This window comes from Myotis nattereri (assembly GCF_964212035.1).
Source record: "Myotis nattereri genome assembly, chromosome: 16".
NCBI lineage: Eukaryota > Metazoa > Chordata > Mammalia > Chiroptera > Vespertilionidae > Myotis > Myotis nattereri.
This window is the reverse complement of record NC_138091.1, coordinates 25,435,687-25,453,261: the sequence shown is the minus strand read 5'-3', so window position 1 is coordinate 25,453,261 and position 17,575 is coordinate 25,435,687. Positions and strand designations below refer to the sequence as shown.

Genomic DNA, 17,575 nt, shown 5'->3' with positions numbered 1-17,575 from the left:
ATGTACGTACAGTAAAATTCACTGTTTTGTGTGTGTACAGTTCATGAGCTTTGATGGCCAGTAGTTTGTACGGCTCTTCCCGTGGATGTCCATTCCACCCCGTCCCAAACGTGTGAGAGCTGCAGGGGAATGGGGGCAGCTGCAGTTCATGTGGAGGTGGGGGTTCCCCGGATGATTCACCGGGGGGAGGGAGATGGTCATCCTGCTCCTTGTTGACTCAGGTCAGGCTTTTTGGAGGGGGCAGCGGGGCAGGGAAAACCCTCTCTGTTTGTGGCCTGGTATCCTGGGCGCCTGGGTCCCTGGCCCCCTGCAGCGAGGCCCGCTGGAGCCTGCGCGTCTCACACCAGCACCTGCTCTGGGAGGTATGTGCTGACTCCCCAGCTCCCAGGCACAGACTATTTTTGGCTGCAGTGACTGTTCACTACAGTCATGACAACAAAAACTCTCCCTGCCTCGTCCTTCCCTGGGACACTGCACAAGGGGCCAGGGCTGCCGGGGACCCTGGGCTCCGGCCCCTCACCATGCATTGCCTGTGGAGCTGGGTGACGGCCAAGGCTTCGAGGGGCACGACCCCACCGCCCGTGGTGCTACGAGAAGCAGCACAAGGCCTGGACCAGCCTGGGCCCGAGGGCTGTGAGGTAGGCGCCGGGGGGCTGGGATCAGGCAGCTTTCCTTTGAGCGCCTGGAACGGGTGTTGTCTGTGCTCTAGTCTTTGCTTTGCTAACAATAGAACACGCCTGGGGGAATCTGCATGTTGGGGTAGAATGTGACTTCCATTTCATTATTTCATCCCCTGTCTTGTGGTCAAGTGGCTGAGGAACTGGCAGAATCTTCCTGAAGTAGATCTCCCCCATCCTTCTAGTGAATATTTTTTTGGCCTGTTCTTGCTTTTGGTTTGAAGAGGGCATACATTTGCTTGGAGCTGCTCCTTCTGCAGGAGCTTAAGCAACTGAGGTTGTACAGGCAGGCCCAGCCCTGCCTCTCAGGGCTTCTGGTCACCCAGGCCAGGGAGGCCAAACCGTGTAGAGGCATGAGCACTAACTTCAGAGTCACACAGACCAGGGCCCCATCCAGGCACCATCGCTCACTGGCCGTACCTTAAGTGAGTGACTTAATCTCTCTGAACCTCACTTTCCTCCGCTCTCACTTTCCTACCAAGCCGTGTGCCCAGGCCACTTCGTGGGTTGCGATAGTACCGGTGGTTGTTATTTTTGTAGTTAGGCTGGTTGTGAAAAGAGGAAGTATGTCGAGAAGCAGAGTAAGAGTCAGGGTGCCACAGCCCTGGGTGGGCCTTGGTCAGGTCTCGGAACCTGGGTGTTTGGGTGTAGCTGGTGATGTGGGGTTTGCTTCTTCTTTTCAAAAAGAAGAAAAGTGTGTGCTGTCACCCGCGTGGGCATGGGTAGGGGTAGGCCAGGCCGTGGAGATGAGGATTGCTGCCCACCCACCACCTTTTGAGTCACCAACACATTAGGGACGTGCCAGGCGCTGGGTGGAGCCAGGAGCCCAGGACGCAACTGCGTCTGGATCCCACAGGGCTCTGGGCCCATGTGGCTTGGCATCCCTGGGACCAGCGCCTTTGGAGGTGATTCTCAGGGCAGACCTCAGGGAGGTCTCTCTACCCCTTGGCTCACCTGTCTGAGCAGCTCAGGAAACCTGGCAGAATAAAACCTTCGCCTGTGGATAAGGAATGCCCACTCTGGGAGACGGTGAGCTCTCCAGGGGTAGGATGTATCCTGGTGCTGGTCACTGGCAGGGCCTGGTTCTGGCGCTATTGTTCTGGGTGACCAGGCAGGCCCCCTCCCTCTCGGGACCTCCGTGTCCTCCTCTGTAAAATGAGTATTGGACTCGACTGTCTCTGAGGTCCCCTCGAACTCTGCCTTTGACCTTGGCAGAGGAAGGGTTTCTCCCCTGTTAGCTCAAGAATATCCATTGGCCCCTTTCATGCCCGTAGACCCTAGTGACTCTGGCGATGGCCTCCTTGGCTTGGGTCCTGGCCACACACTCAGGGCTCCATTGGGCTCCCATTGCTGCTGTGAGGCAGGAATTGTCATAGTTTCTGGAAAACTACGGAGAGGGGCTGTCCACCTCCAGGAACTCCCTATTCTGGGGGACCTGCCTGGTCACCCAGAACAAGAGAGGTCTTGGTCGCCTAGGTGGACACCTGGGGGGCAGCTGTGATATAATGAGGTCCCTGTCCTCAGGTGGGAGCAGTCTGGGTCTCAGGTCTCCAGCTCTGGACTCACTTCCTGTGCCCGATGAATCCCCCGCCTGGACAGACAGATAGCCCAAAGGACAGACCACACGCTGGACACTGGGACATGCCCCTCTGGTGGATGGGTCTGTGATTGGCCTCCTGGCCCCAAGGGGAGCCCTCCCGACCCTGATGCTGGGGCCCTAAGCGAAGCCGCTGTACCTGAGGCCCGTTGGCCCGGCTTCACACTCTCTGGGTGGGCCTCACTGGCTGAGCTCAGAGGTCTCGCTCTGTGGATAGAGAGGAGGCAGGGGAGGGAGACAGAGTCGGCTTGTCTCGGAATCCTCTCTTTAACGGCGTGTTTGAATAGGGGACCATCGGAAAGGGGAGAATTTGGGGACCAGCAAGCCACAAAGCTGGCTGTAAAGTGGCCACACCCAAGGCCCCTGTTTATTTCTGTCAGTGCCTTTACCCTCGGGTGAGCTGAGTTCCCTCACGGTGACACACATTTCAAGCCAAACCCCGTCCCCTGCACCCTCTGCCAAGGATTATCGGGCCTCCCGGTTTAGGGCTCCTGTCCCAGGCAGTTCCTCACGGCTCCCCCTTTCCCTCTCGGGAGTGTCCCTGTTGGGATGGCACAGCACCCCTCACCCTCCCTCGGGAGCCCTCCTCTTCACCCATCGCCGGCCTGGCCTGTGTCCCCATTGCCACCCTGCTCGTCCACCTCTCACCTGCTGCGTCACCCAGGGACACAGGCAGGGGGGGCTGCAGGTCTGGGGAAGCTCTGCAGCCCCCACTACCCCCCACCCCGCTCACTCAGCTGCGGCCCCTCCACAGCACCCTGCTTGTGCGGGGAGGAGGGACTTTCCCACTTGCCTGTTCCCCAGAAGCCAAGCGTCATCGAGGGTTAGTGTTACTCTTTGGCTGCTGGTAAACCCTCCCCGTGTCCTACCCCGACCCCAATCTGTTTTGTTTGTTTGTTTTAGAGTATCCCAGTTTTGACTCGAGTTTTAAACTGTGGAGCCTGGTGAACAATAGTGGGGTTTCCCTCCCGACAGTCAGCATACATCCTGGGTGTAGAGAACCCGCTGTGGAAGCCCACCTATCTCCTCTCTTCATTTTGGGAGTAGCATGTCCTGGGGAGAAGCACACAGCCCCCAACTGGTGTGTGTGTGTGTGTGTGTGTGTGTGTGTGTGTGTGTGTGTGTGTGTGTTTCTCTCATGCTGGATATGTCTGGTTTTTTAAACGGCAGCCAGGAGGAGCAATTTTGGAAATGTGTGTTGATGCCACAGAGAAAGTGCAGGCCACCTCGGTGACAGATGTGGGCCTGCCGCGGAGCTTCTGCCTGTGTCCCCTTCTGCTGGGAGTGTGTTGGGGTTGACCGGGGTGAAGACCTGTCAGCACAAGCGGCGGGCTGGGAGGGAAGGAGCAGTGGGGCCCAGGGCCACCAGGGGATGTGTGTTTGTTGAGTGACTGAATGAATGACCCACTAGGTAGGGGTTACAAGCTATGGCCCCTGGGCCAATCCAGCCCACCACTGGGTTTTTGGACAGTCTTGTGAACTACGGTTTTCACATTTTTAACTGGTAAGGAACCAAAAGAAGAATTTCGTGACATGTGAAAATTACATGAACTTGGGGTTTCAGTGTCCATACCGGACGCTGTATTGGCACAGAGCCACGCCCCGTCTGTTTACACACTGTCTGGCTGTTTGGTGCTCTCCTGGCAGAGCGGAGTAGTTGTGATAGAGACCATACGGCCCGCAGAGCTGAAAATACTCACTCTCTGCCTGTTCAGCAAACATTTCCTGCCAATTTCTGTCCTAGGTGCCTCGGGTTTATAGGAGAAAGAACGGGGCCTGGGAGACAGCCACAGTCAGGCTCTCCCAGGGAGTAGGGCCAGGCCTCTGGAGTGGTGGTGGTGGCTGTGGTGATGCCAGATGCTGCCAGATGCTAGAGGTTTCGTCTCAGGCAGAGGTGGGAAGCACCCATTTCCTCTCGGGGGCAGGAGGGGAGCTGAAGGGGCACCCAGCAGGCCAGCCGGAGGGATTGAGAAGGAATGTGGGGACTAGATCCCCTGAGAGGCCTCCAGCTGCTTTTAACCCCACAGCTGGAGCTCACCCCAGCTGCGAGAGGGTAGGGAAGGGTGTGGAGCCAAGAAAGCCAGATGTGACCTGTGGTGCCAGGGAGGCTCTGCTCTGGGAAAAAGAGCTCGCTTTATAGAGCAAAGAAGTGGGTACCAGCGCAGGCAGGGTCGGCTGGCTGGGACTATGCAGAAATGGCCATACCTCAGCCTCACCAATTGGGCTGTGTGGCCTTGAGCAAGTTACCTACCCTCTCTGATCTTTATCACCCATCGCAGGATGTTATGAAGATCGCATGTGGTGACCTCTTACCTTCCTCTAGCAGAGTGTCTGGCACCCAGGAAATGCATATACGTGCTCATCATCCACCCTTTATTGGCCCCTTCTCGTCTCCCCTTTAACCTCACCCTCCACACCCCATCTCACCACCGCACCATCTTTCCGAGGCTCTCAAGCCCAGACATTCCAATACATGGGCAAAAGACAACTACTCCCTGGAGATTCCAGCGAGGCCCCCCACTCGGTGAGCCTCTGTCTGCCTTGTGGGAGGGAGGGAGGCCCTGCTGTGCGGGAGAGGACGTCCCCTGGGACGGCTGTGCGCTTGGGCTAGGCCGGGGTCGAGTTGAAGGAGGTCAAGCTCCAGAGCTCAGCCCTGCCCTGGCCAGACCCGCCTTCCGAACTGGGCACTCTGAGGCCCTTTCTGCCCTGGGTTATTTGGCCAGACTCAAGACCCAGCAGGCTGTCTGCCCCCATGGTCCCCACCCCAGAAATTCTGATTTGATTGGTTTGAGGTGGGGGCCTGGGCACCAGGATTTTTTAAAAGCCCCCCATCCCCAGGTCCCTCCAGGGTGCCACCAGGGTTGAGAGCCCCAGATCCGATCTAGGCAAACCCACAAACCCACTTGTTCTATAAATGATCAAGTCAACGCCCAGAGCAGAGCAGGGACTGCCCAGAGTCAAGGGGGTTCCAAGGACCAAACCTGACCCTCCCTTTGCTGGGCGGGGCCGCTGGGAGGCGGTGGAGAGGCCTCCAGGAAGCGGCTGCCTTCCCCTGGGAGGGGCTTTGCCTTGTTGCCAGGACTAGGATAGTGGGATAGTAAAGAGGCTGGCACAGACCCTGTCCAGAGGCAAAGCCAGTAGCCCCAAGCTGTCTGCTCATCTCCATGGAAACCCCAGGCGGCTCACCTTCCCAGCCACTCCTGTGCCTCCCAGAATATCCAGCTATTATCCAAGTCTCACCAGCCCCAGAGGTAGGGAGCAGGAAGGAAGGGGCTCCCTTGCCAACTGGAGGCATGTGGGCTCCCAGCCTGAGATGCCATAGAAATCTCCCTGCTCTTCTCTCTGTCCTTTCCCAACCCCCCTTGGGCCCTGGCCTCGTAGGTGTGAGGGGTCCTACATCACCATCTGCAGGGTTCTGGGGGTCCACCTCTGGGCTCTGCTGGGGCCAGTTCCCAGGGAAGCATCTGTGGTGAAGGATCCTGGCCCTTTAATGACCACCTCCCCTCCCAGCCAGGGCAGCTAGAAGAGGCCTCTGTCCACCCTCCCCTCCACCCAACCCCACCCACCCTACCCCACCCCAGAAATCCAGGTTCTGCAAATGGACCTTGATTGCCCGCAGCACTGATGGGGGCAGTTCCTGACTTTACTGACCCATCCTGTGCTCTAGGACTAGAAAGCTAAACAGATGCACAGAGTTTGGGTTTGCCTCTTGGTCTTCCTTCCACCCGGCCTCCGCCTGATGCTGGCTTGAGCTATCATGTGGCCCATACACAGGCTTGGAAGCGCCCTGGCATTTCCACTGTCCACCTGACCGAGCACGGCGAGCGTGGATGGCTCTCCGTGTAAGCCGGTCAGGTTTCTAAGTATAGACCTAGGCAGCCCCGTGGCTGCTGGTAAGTCTCGGGATACCATTTGATACCCGCCTGGCCTGGCTCCAGCCACTGCCAGCTGCTGAGGGGAGGGGGCCGCCGTGTTTGGGCCAGCCCCCCCCCCACCCCCCCTTCTATAGAGAGCAGAGCCAGCAGTTTAATGATCACAGGTGGGGAGGGACCTCAGTGCCCAGCTGACCCTGCTCTCTAATCATTATGCATATAAGAAAGAATAACTGAATGCCGCCCACTGGGGAGTATACAGTGTGTCTGGAGGAGATGAGCAGAGGCGGAGCCAGTGTCCTCGAACTCTTGCTCTGACCCGTGTCCTCACTGCCCTGCTTCTGTGCTCCCTGCTCACCCCGCTCACAGGAGCGAGGATAACTCCCGAATGGACTGGGCAGCCGTGCCCTCCCTTTTTGGTTTCTAGTTTGTATTTTCTTCTTTACACGGAAGCTGGGGTGGGGTGGGCAGTGATTCTCCTCAAAACAATTGCCTCTTGGCCTTTGTCCCTTCCCCAGAACTGGGGGTAGGGCCCTGGGCTGGGGCACAGGTGGCATGTTCCCTGTGCCTGCAGGCAGGTGTGCGGCTCTCCTGAGGCCTCTGAGACCTGAGAGGGTTTCAGAGCTGCTCTGCCTGCCAGGTTGTCAGCAGGCCTGTGAGTTCACCTTTAGAAGGTGGTTAAACTGATCCCCTAATTTGCTTCTGGCTGAGAAATTATCCGGAAAGTTTGTATGTGAGTTACTCTGGTCTGAAATAACTTCCTACCTCAGACTGGGCACCGTGGGTGGGCAAGTCACATCCGTGTGTGAGGTTTGGGGGTTCCGAGTTGCTGAGTGGCTTTGCTTGAGTCAGGATAGAGGGAGCTGGCCGGGCACTCCAGGGCCTGCACGGCCATGGCCCAGCCTGGCTGTTGTTTAGCTGCGGGACCCTGGTTCCAGCATCCCTGCCTCATGCTCTCCCCTCTGGATTGAAATAACTCTGGTCCAAAGTCACTCAGAGGCTTTGGAAGGCTGGGCACTTGGTTTCTAAGATGGGGTGCCAGAGTCACGGTGGGTACCTCACCGAGAAGGCCTGGCCGCCCAGTGGTATGTTGCCAAGGACCCTTGGCTGCTGGGCCACCGGTTCTCCCCGTTTGCCTGCAGAAATCAAGCTTTGAAATCCGCTGATCAGACATTTGGAAGGCATCAGATTCTTCATGCAGGGTCTCCATGCGGGAGTCTGGGGGCACCGTGGGACCATTGTTTGGTTGCACAAGTTTGCATTAGTTGCCACCATGTAACATTTTTATTTTAAAGTAAAAACTCAGATTTCTTGAAAACCAGAATATCTGGTGCCCCTCCCATAGCCTCCCCTCTTACCCCAGCACTGCCTGAGGGCAGTGGGTGGGTTTCTGATTAGCATCACCCTTGCTGCTGCTGGACTTCTTATTGCCCAGTAGAGGCTTGTTTCTAGGACGTGTGTCTCCATCAAGAAACAGATCCAGGGGCCTCATCTCCTCGGATCTCACTTCCCAAGGCCTGGCCCCGAGGCTGTGTGTTTGAGACCCTGGCTGCCAGGTAACCGCTGACTGGGGGATAGCTCACTGACTGCCTTCAGGTAGGAAGGGTGGTCCCTCTCCCCAGCCCAGCGATTCAGCCCTGGGGGAGGGACCAGGGATTGGAGAGTGGAAGGAGCAGTCAGAAACCACGGCCACAGTGGTGTGCTAAGCACTCTCATTTCACTGACGCAGAGTTCACACTCCAGGAAGCGACGCCCGTCCCGGAAGAGGCTGGGGCCACTCCAGTTTAAGTGGGACCCCCGGATTGGAATCATGGAAAGAGTTTGGGGGATGGCATCCCTGGGTTTCAGTTCTGGCCCTGCCATTTACTAAGTAGCCTTGCATGAGGTCCCTGAGCCTCAGTAAAATGGGCTTAACACCTCTCCTTGCTGAATTGTTTTGAACGGAGATAGTACTATACGAAGTACTGGGCCTACTGGTCTGGCAAATAGTTTGTAATAACAAATGTAGTTATTATGTTGGAGAAACTGAAACTTGCTTGGTGTGGGTGGGGAAGAGAGGAATATAAAGAAAGAAAACCAATCCTGTGCATTTTAGTTAGATTGGGGCGTGGGTTTCTGGGCTTGTTGGTGTCCATGCCATTGTCCCCTCCCCCCGCCCTCCTCCTCCCCCTCACACACAGTCAGGCAGATACAGGAACCTCCTCTTGGAAACCCGCTGAGTCATCACCGCCTCGGGAAATGCAGGAGCCTCCGTGAGAACCAAGAGGGAGGACAGGACGCTCCAGGGAGAGGTGGAGGGTGGTGTCTGCACTTGTGGAAAGGTCACCAGCCATTTGTTTGTCCCCTGACGATACTGCCACCTTGCTTTTCATAGTAAAATGAGGGGAAAGCTGTCACACTGCATTTGCTAAAGCGCGTTACTGAGGGCAGTCAGGGAAAATACTCCGATGAACAAAGGTTTCTGCCAGGGCAGTTATCTAATCAGCTCCCTCTCTGTGCTGTTCTTATCACCGTCCTGTGACGCCCTGGTTTTATCGTCAGAAGGATGTCTGACAACCACGGGTTTGTCCAACCCATGATGAGCTTCTCGGTGCTTGTACTTGTGTGTTTATTTCTAACTGTTGGCGTGCATCATCCTAAATAGCTACGAGATTCTTGTCCACAACCCTGGAGACTGAAGAATATACAGACAAGACAGAGGTGGGGAGGGGAGGGGAGGACATGGCCAGACTTCAGGGGCCACATACGAAGCCCAGGGCGTCACAAAGCCCCAAACGGTTGCCCCAGTGACTCACAGCCAGTATCTTTATCAGGTTCAGTTTTGACACTTTGGGGTAGTCTGACGATAGCATTACTCTTTTAAAGTAAAATTAGACACAGCTTGCTAAAATCAATGAAAACCGGCTTAGATTCTCAAGGATTGTGAGCTTCATATGAATCACTGGATGTGGGGTGTCTGGCGTTCTCTGTTATAGAAAATCTGGAAAATATAGAAAGGGGCCTAAGAAGAAGAAAACCCAGAACATCTTGCCACTGGTCCTGCAACTCTGAGCTTTCTCTGTGCCCGGCCATGTCGCATAGCAGTGCAAGGATGCGTTTTCATGGCAGTCACCCCACAAGCCACCGAGGCCAGGGACCTGTGCCGTGGTTCTGTGTGTCTGCTCCAGGCTTGGTGTCCAACCTGTGACTCAAAGTGATCAGAACCCGAGGGGTTTCTTCCCCTTGATGAGGGGAAAGAGCACAGCTTTGAAGTCAGTTAGGCCTCAATTCAGATCATCCCTCTTTGTAGGAGTTTTCTGCTGCTGAGTCACAAATCACCACAAACCCAATGGCTTGCAAGCCCCATTGATCAGCTTACAGTTCTGTAGGGGGGGACTGGCTGGAGGAGTCCAGGTGGGCTCTGCTAGCTCCCTGCCTAGCATCTCACCGCGCTTAAGCCCAGGCACCAGCCAGGCTGGCCTCTTACCTGGAAGCTTTGGGAAGAAGCCACGGCCAAGGGCATTCAGGTGGTTGGCAGAACCCAGTTCCTGGTGGCCAGATAGGTGTGAGGTGCCCCTTTCCTTGCTGGCCATTGGGGGACACTCTCCCCTAGAGGCCATCCACATTCCTTCTCATGTGGCCCCTCCATCTTCCAAGTCCACCTGGTGTCCTTTTCACACTTCAGCCTCTCACTCCCTCTCTGCTACCTGAACCTTTGGAAGGTTTTGACTGAGAATTAACTAAAGGGAGGTAGTGAGGGCCTCTATGCCTGTTGAGGGTTAAATTTTTTTTTTTTTTTAAATCCTCAACTGAGGATATGTTTTTATTTATTTTCGAGAGCAAGAGTGAGAGCGAGAGCTAGAGCAACATCGATGTGAGAGAGAAACATTGCCTCCAGTACCCGCCCCCACCAAGGATTGAACCTGCAACCTTTTAGTGTATGGGACGATGCTCCAATTAACTGAGCCACCCGGCCAGGCGAGGGTCAATTCTTTTTAATCCTATCACCAAGCCAGTTTTATGTGAAATCTTGTCTGGTTCAGACACAGTGCAGCAGAATTGTAAAGGGCCGTCTTTATCTCAAGTACTGTCATTCTAGAAAGTTGTCGTGATTCATCATTTTTCTGGGCAGAGGAATGAAAAGAAACAAGAGGGGCAATGTGCCCTGATCCAAACTTTTCAGATTTTCCCCTTCCTTCCTTCCTTCCCTCCCACCCCCACCCCGAAGCTGAGGCCTCTCCACTTCAGCTGCCGTCTCTGGGAGGGTGGGGTTGGGGTGAGGGCTGGCTGCCTGAGACCTCAGACAAGTGGCGGCCTCGTGTTGGAGGCCTGCCCACCAGCAGCTGGCCCCTGCCACTCAGCGGGGAGGCCGGCGCTGGCCAGGGGGAGAATGAAGACCCGACCCCCGGCGTGCTCACCGGCTCTCTGCCTGTCCCTTCTGTGCTTCCTCAGGAGATCCTCCGAGAGCTCACACTGGATGCCCTGCTGGACATGAACGAAGCCAAGGTGAAGGAGACGCTGCGGCGCTGTGGGGCCAGCGCGGAGGAGTGCGGCCGCCTGCAGTACGCCCTCACCTGCCTGCGGAAGGTGACAGGCCTGGGTAGGTAGGGCCTGCCTCCCCAGCGCCAAGGCCAGCCCCAGGGGCTCCCTCTCCCTCCACCTTGGCTTAGACACCCGCCTGTTCTCCCCAGGCCTAGCCTGGTTCCCTGGGGGCCATGGCCGTTGCTGAGTGGATGATGGGTGGAGCAGGTGTGGCCCAGGGGTCCTGGGGTCGCCTGGAAAGGCCAGGGCAGACATTCAGAAAGTGTGTGATGGACCTGACCTGGGACCGAGGCTCTCCCCAGGTCAGAGGCTCAGACCTGGCCAGTGCTAACACGGGAAGCTCTAGCCTTTGTGAGAAACCCCAGGCTGGCCTGCTGGGCGGGCCCTGTATGCTTTCCCCTCTTCGGAGAACACTTGTTGGGCTCTGTGATCCCTCCAGCACCTTCCTGCGTTCCAGCCCCCTCCCCACCCCAGCGCCCCCCAGCCCTCTCCCCACGTCTCTGGTCCCCTGTCCTCACTGGCTGGCTGGGCCGTGCGCTCAGAAGGCACACACCGAGGTGGGCTCAGCCTGAGCCAAGCGGGATTGGAGATATTATTCAGTGTGTCAGCCCTGGGCGTGTGCATGGCTGCCCCTGGCGAAGCGTGTAATCCTGGCATTAGCTGCATTCCCGGGGAATCATTTCTAATTCTTGCCTTGGAGACAACTTCAAACACCCTGACTGTTAATGCTCCCACTACCGACCACACAGATAAGGCTTTGAAATGAGCCTAATGAGTGGAATTAGGTGTGTTTTTTAATTATCTGAGCCACCTGTCGTATTTCTGGCTGCCTGAGGCTTAAGGGAAGCACTGAGATTTCTATTCTGCTTGATTGTTTTATCAGAGGAGACTGGGCGTCATTTCTTCCCCGGCCCCATGGCACCAAGCCCACCTCTGAACCCAGAGCCTCTGCAGAGAGCTTACTCGATGCAGAAAGCCTCAATGCTCCAGGCCTCCTGGCAGGTGCAGAGAATGAAATGACAGACACGGTCGAGGAGCAGACTGAGCCCAGAGAGGGGAGTCCAAGGACACACAGCACGTGGAGGCAGAGCGGGGATCTCAGCCTCAGTCTTTGGTGGTGGTTGGTTGGTTCCCACATTGTGGAAATTTGAAAGTACTTGCCACCTAAGCTGGAATCTTGGGGTGACTTGTCAGCCCTCCCTCTGTGGGCCTGAACTGTAAAGAACTGCGGAGAAGCCAGCTGTCAAGTTGCGGTGACCTGTGTGTGTTGGGAAGGCTGCGGATGCCAAGATAGGGAGATCGCTAACTTATTAAGCACTAATTTATTAAGCCAGGCACTTGACACGTATGTGGCAACACCCTTTTGAGCGGTGGCAGTAAGCTCCTCTAGCAGCTGGAGCATCGGACGCGCTGAGCGAGCTGTCTGCGTCCCACACCTGGCGCATAGCAGAGCTGCGCTTGGGACTCAGGCCTCTTCAACCTCAGGGTGCTTTTCCCACAATGCCCTGGAGGAGGCCCCTCGGGCGAGCGTCTTTAACGGTCCTCTCTCCTTCAATCTCAGCTTGTGGTGCCTCTACATCCCTGAAGGGGTCCTGGTTGCACCCCATCCAAATGGGTCTGCCCTGTGGTGGCCATACCTCAAGCGTACCTGCCGGATGGGGTGGGTACCCGTGGTCACCCTGCCTCTCGGACCATGCAGGCAGAGTCTTCGTTGCACCCAGCGGGCTTGGTGAGAGCAGCCTCGTTGCAGCCTAGCTCAGCCACTTACATCCCACAGGACAGTGATGGCGAATCTATGACACGCGTGTCAGAGGTGACAGGTTTTTGGTTGATTTTTCTTTGTTAAGTGGCATTTAAATATATAAAATAAATATCAAAAATATAAGTCTTTGTTTTACTATGGTTCAAATATCAAAACATTTCTATATGTGACACGGCACCAGAGTTAAGTTAGGATTTTTCAAAACGCTGACACGCCGTGCTCAAAAGGTTCGCCATCACTGCCATAGGAGCTGGGTCAGTTATTCAGCCCCACTGTGCGCAGTTTCCTCATCTGTAAAATGGAGGCAATAACAACACCTCTCTCATAGGGTTGTTGTGAGGATGAGATGAGTTACAGTCAAGCACCTAGAACAGAGCCTGCGACACACTCGGTGCTCTTTTCAGTATTAGGCTGTTGTCTGATGGGAAATGTCCAAGTCATTTCCCTGTGGTCTCTGGTGTTAAAAAAGGTGAGTGAGGAGGGTTCCCTGTGCCAGTGGCCTGTAAACAGGAATAGGGTGCCTGCTCTACTCCATAGCACAGCACCAGTCAGTCCCCAGGCTCTTCCTGCTAAGTGACTCTAGGGTCATTCCAAGAGCCACGGCCGATGGCCGGGTGGTGGCACGCAAAGCAAGACCCCCCCCCCCCCCCCCCCCCGTCCTCTCTGAGCTGGTGCAGAGCCCAGTTTGGAGAATTTGGGGCTTGTTTCTTTGGTGGCAGACTTACCCATGGATTCGTCCTCTGACCAAGAAACATGCCCGTGCTGCCTATAGTTTAGTGTAGAAGTTAAAGTGTAAGTAGTGGCTGCAGTTCCGAAGGGGCACAAGGAACCCTCAGACCAAGGGACTCATTCTGCCAAGTTGACTCGTGAAGAGAGGCACCATGCAGTGGAGTAGGAGGAAGGGCATTTGAGGAGGGGGGGAATGCACAAGAAACCCCAAGAACCGTAAAGGCTAACCTCTCTCCACCGTACCTGATAAATGGCTGCGTGGGCTAGGCTTGCCTGCCTCTGATGACAGAGGGCTCCTTGCCTGCCACGGTGGAGCCATTGCAGGTTATTCAGGACTGATACCCTTGTGGGAGGAGGCCAGTGCTGTGGTCGGGACATGGGGCTCCGTTCCCATCCCATCACTTGCTTACCTGTCCGACCTTAGCAGCACGTGGCCTCCCTGCATCTCAGTGACCTCACGTGCTGAGAGGATCGGGGGAGCCGGGACAAAGCACAAAGTAGAAGGGTTCCAGGGTAGAAGTTCATTTTGTCTGGAGTCACAATCTACCTTCTGGTACATTCTACTCATTGATAAATAGGAGGAGGGAGGTATCTTCTCCTTCCCCACAACAGGGTGTCTAGATGGGGTCCTTGCTCCCTGCCCCCACCCCTTCAGTATCTGCCCATCTCCTCTACGGTTAAACCTAAAATCCCCAGCAGGTCACCCAGGGTCCCCCCTGAGCTGGTCCCAGGTGCACTGACCCTCCGCTTCATCTCTTACGTCTCCCTGGCTTGTCCTGACCTCTCAAGGCACGTGGAACTCTTAGTAGTGACCAGAAGGCGCTGTGTGCGCCCTACTTTTGCATGTGCTGTTCCCTCTGCGTCCACCGCTTCCCTCATTGGCTCAGCCCAGGTGCCCCCTCTTCTGGGGAGCCCCCCAACCCCCAGGCCATTTAGGGTCTTCCTCCTCTGTGCTCCCCGGGTCCCCATCCGTCTCCTGGTCAGCACACAACCATTGTGTTGAGTGTCTGTCCCCCTCCTTGGACTCTCCAGGCGCAGCAGATGTCTTTTGTATGCCTTCATACCCGGCGTCCAGCATGTGCTTGAATGAATGGACAGACTGTGCCATTGAGTTGGAGCCCCGCAGAGCCTCGAGGTCTCAGTGGCCTCAGGCAGAGGTCACTGTGGGGGCAGCCCAAGGTCATTCACAGGCTTCTCTCATAAGCCAGTGGCTGTTGATCCCATTCTAGCTGGATCTCTTTTCTAGCAAATTTCCAGGGCAATTTGCTGTTCGCGGGTTGGTACAGACCCTTTTTCTGACATTTGCATTTTCTTAAAGTGGAGTTATCTCTCTACATGCCCCAGCTTCTCTTCCCTAACTCTTCAAAGATCAGTCGCCACTTCCCTCTCTGAAGCCGCCCACTTTGGAGCTGGTTTGCTGGCTTGTTCCCCACAGACCTGCCAGCAGGAGCCCCGCACGAGCTAGTCCCCTCTGGGCCTCATATTCTCTCTGTAAAACAGGGAGAGTAATATCCATGGTGGGGGCCTCACGGTCCGTTAGAAAAGGAGGAAAAAGATGCCTGTCCGTGAGAGGCCTCTATAAACCAGGGGAAGGCTGGTCCTGGAAGCCTTCCATTAAGGAGCTGTGCAGCCCTGCCAGCATGGCCCAGTGGTTTGAGCATCAACCTATGAACCAGGGGGTCACGGTTCGATTCCTGGTCAGGGTACATGCCCGGGTTGTGGGCTCCATCCCCATGGGGGGGCGGGGGGGGGGGGTGGGGGAGAGGCGCGTGCAAGAAGCAGCCGATCAATGATTCTCTCTCATCATTGATGTTTCTATCTCTCTGTCCCTCTCTATTCCTCTCTGAAATCAATAAAAATATATTTAAAAATTTTTTTTAATAAAAGGAGCTGTGCCACGTTGGGCAGGGTGTTTAACCTCTCTGGGCCCTAGCCACCTCACCTGTACATTCCTCTAGCCCCAGCCTCCTATGACTCGACTTCTCGGCCCACAGGAAGGGAGCACAAAGAGGACTTGGGCTGGAGTTCGTTGGATGCCCGGCGGGAAAGTGGCTCAGGGCCTTCCACGGACACCCTCTCACCAGCCAGCCTGCCCTGGCCCCCAGGGAGCGCCCAGCTGAGCAGGATGGGCAGCAATGCCCAGGGTCCCCGCTCCGTCTCCGTGTCAGCTCTGCCCACCTCGGACTTCCCCACGCCTGGCCCCAGCGAGGGCCTCACGGACACCTGTATCCCCCTGCATGCCAGTGGCCGGCTGACCCCCCGTGCCCTGCACAGCTTCATCACTCCCCCAACCACCCCCCAGCTGCGACGGCACACCAAGCTGAAGCCGCCAAGGACGCCACCCCCTCCCAGCCGCAAGGTCTTCCAGCTGCTGCCCAGCTTCCCCACGCTCACCCGGAGCAAGTCCCATGAGTCTCAGCTGGGGAACCGCATTGACGAGGTCTCCCCAAGTGCTTACTTGACGAGGTAAGGACTCCGGCCAGACAGTTGTTGACTTTGCAATCCGCTGAAAGTTTTGACTACAGTTTCTCATTCTAAAGGTAATATAGACTCAATTGGAAAAGGGCATAACATCAACTAATATATAAGTATGTACAGTGAAAGATACCCCTGTCTCTCAGTCTACTCCCCAGGCTACCTTAACAGCTTGGGCTGAATCTTACTAGATTTCCTTGCAAGTGTGCACACGCACAGACACACACACACACACACACACACACACACACATACACACACACACACACACGAAAGGATGCCATTTATCAGTCAGGATAGACTGGATTATGCTGCAGTGACAAATAACCCCCAGGTCCCTGGGTCTTCAAACAAAGATTTATTTCTTGCTCACGCTACCTGTCCATCATGGGTCGGCCCATTCCAGGCCCCCGGCTGAATGTTCCACTGCGGTAGAGGAAGAAAGCAATTACACGCTCTTTCCTGAAAGTTCCACTCACCTCTCATGATCCTACCCAAACAAAGGAGCCAGGAAATGTAACTCCCACGTGCCCAGAAGAGAATGGAATATCTGGCTGAAAGCTCGAAGGACGATAAAAAACCATGCACTATAACCTACTTTTTCAACTTACCTTGATATCTTGAGAACTTCATGTCAGTATTCTTTTACTTTTTTAATATTTTTTACCCGTATTTTAAATAGGTAATAACAGTCACATGGTCCAAAATGCAAAAGCTTCGTAGCTCGTGTAGTGTATTCATCTTTTTAGGGATGTATAGTATAAAGTGACCCCTACCATGCCCTTTGTCACCCAGTTCCCCTTTCAGGAGCAACCAGGTTATTGGTTCTGTATATATTTGTAGTTATCCAAATGCCTCATCTTTTTATGTCATTGTATAGTTTAACTCCTCCCCTCTTGGTGGACATTGAGTTCCTTGTCATTTTTGTTGTTTGTTATTACAAAAATTGCCTTTGTCAACATACCCTTGTGGGCAGGGTGAAGCAGGGCATCACAGTGGGCAAAACCCAGGGTGTCTGCTGCTCATTTTCCCCACCAAGAGCATTAGGAGGGCTCTGGTCTCATCCTGGCTCCAGGCGGAGAACAGCCTCCGGCAGGTGCCACCTCTGCCTCAGGTCCCACCGCCGGTGAGCTGGCCTCGATCCCTGGGGCTCTGAGTCTCTTCTCCACAGAGCCAGCAGAACCTGCGCTGGTACGGACACTCAGGCCACACTCAGGCCACCCGCTGCCCTCAGGGAGCCCCGAGGGCAGGCTGAGCGGCCTGGTTTCCCCAGCTCTCTCTGTCCCTCTGACAGCATTGCTCAGGGCATGTCCCCACCCGACCCTGCTTGGAGGTCAGCTTTGTGCTCCACACTGTTCTCCCTGCCCTCCTGCCCCAGCCGGTTCCTCTCTGGCAGACTGAGCCCTCCTCCTATCTGGGGAACTCTAATTACCGTGCTGGTGGCGGCGAGGCTCAGAGAAGCTGATGTATGGGAGTGCACAGATGTAGCTTTGTGCCCACGGGGGGCCCAGGAGGGCACCTCTAGTCCTTCCCATTGGGGCAAGTCCCCACATTCCCCAGCCGTCCTAGCCCCACACCCTAGGTGCTCAAAGTCCTCATCCAGCGCCTTGCCCCTCCCTCCCCGGGATGATGTTCTGGGGGACACATGGAGCCAGCACGGTGCCCTAATCCTGCTTTCTTTCTCTCTTTTCTGTCTCCTCCAGGTTTGGTAAGAGTGATTCATTTTCGTCCCCTCCCTCTGCCGCCGGGAGCGGTGTGTGTCTCGCTGTCCCCATCGGGGTGGATGCCTCTGACCCTCTCTTAGAGCACCTGGCCCTTCCGTGGTCCAGAAGCAGAGGAGCTGGGAACTGCCTCAGGACATCACGCTAGGACAGGTGGCCCCCACGGGACGAGCTGGCCTCAGCCCAGCCAGCAGCCTCTCTGTGTCACTCACAGTCGGTGG

The 17,575-nt window shown here is 55.7% G+C and overlaps 1 protein-coding gene across 4 annotated transcripts in view; it reads left to right on the top strand.

The window, feature by feature from the left end:
- KSR1 (kinase suppressor of ras 1) overlaps positions 1-17,575 on the top strand; it is a gene marked incomplete at its 5' end in the record, with an annotated part of 140,722 nt that overhangs the window by 93,415 nt on the left and 29,732 nt on the right. For 3 of the 4 annotated variants that reach the window (XM_081109593.1, XM_081109592.1, XM_081109591.1), the window contains 2 exons: positions 10,578-10,725; positions 15,153-15,608. In XM_081109593.1, the coding sequence (XP_080965719.1) occupies positions 10,578-10,725; positions 15,153-15,608 (604 nt within the window). Of the gene's footprint in view, positions 1-521; positions 639-10,577; positions 10,726-15,152; positions 15,609-17,575 lie in introns of those variants that run through there. The other variant, XM_081109594.1, reaches the window with a different exon arrangement.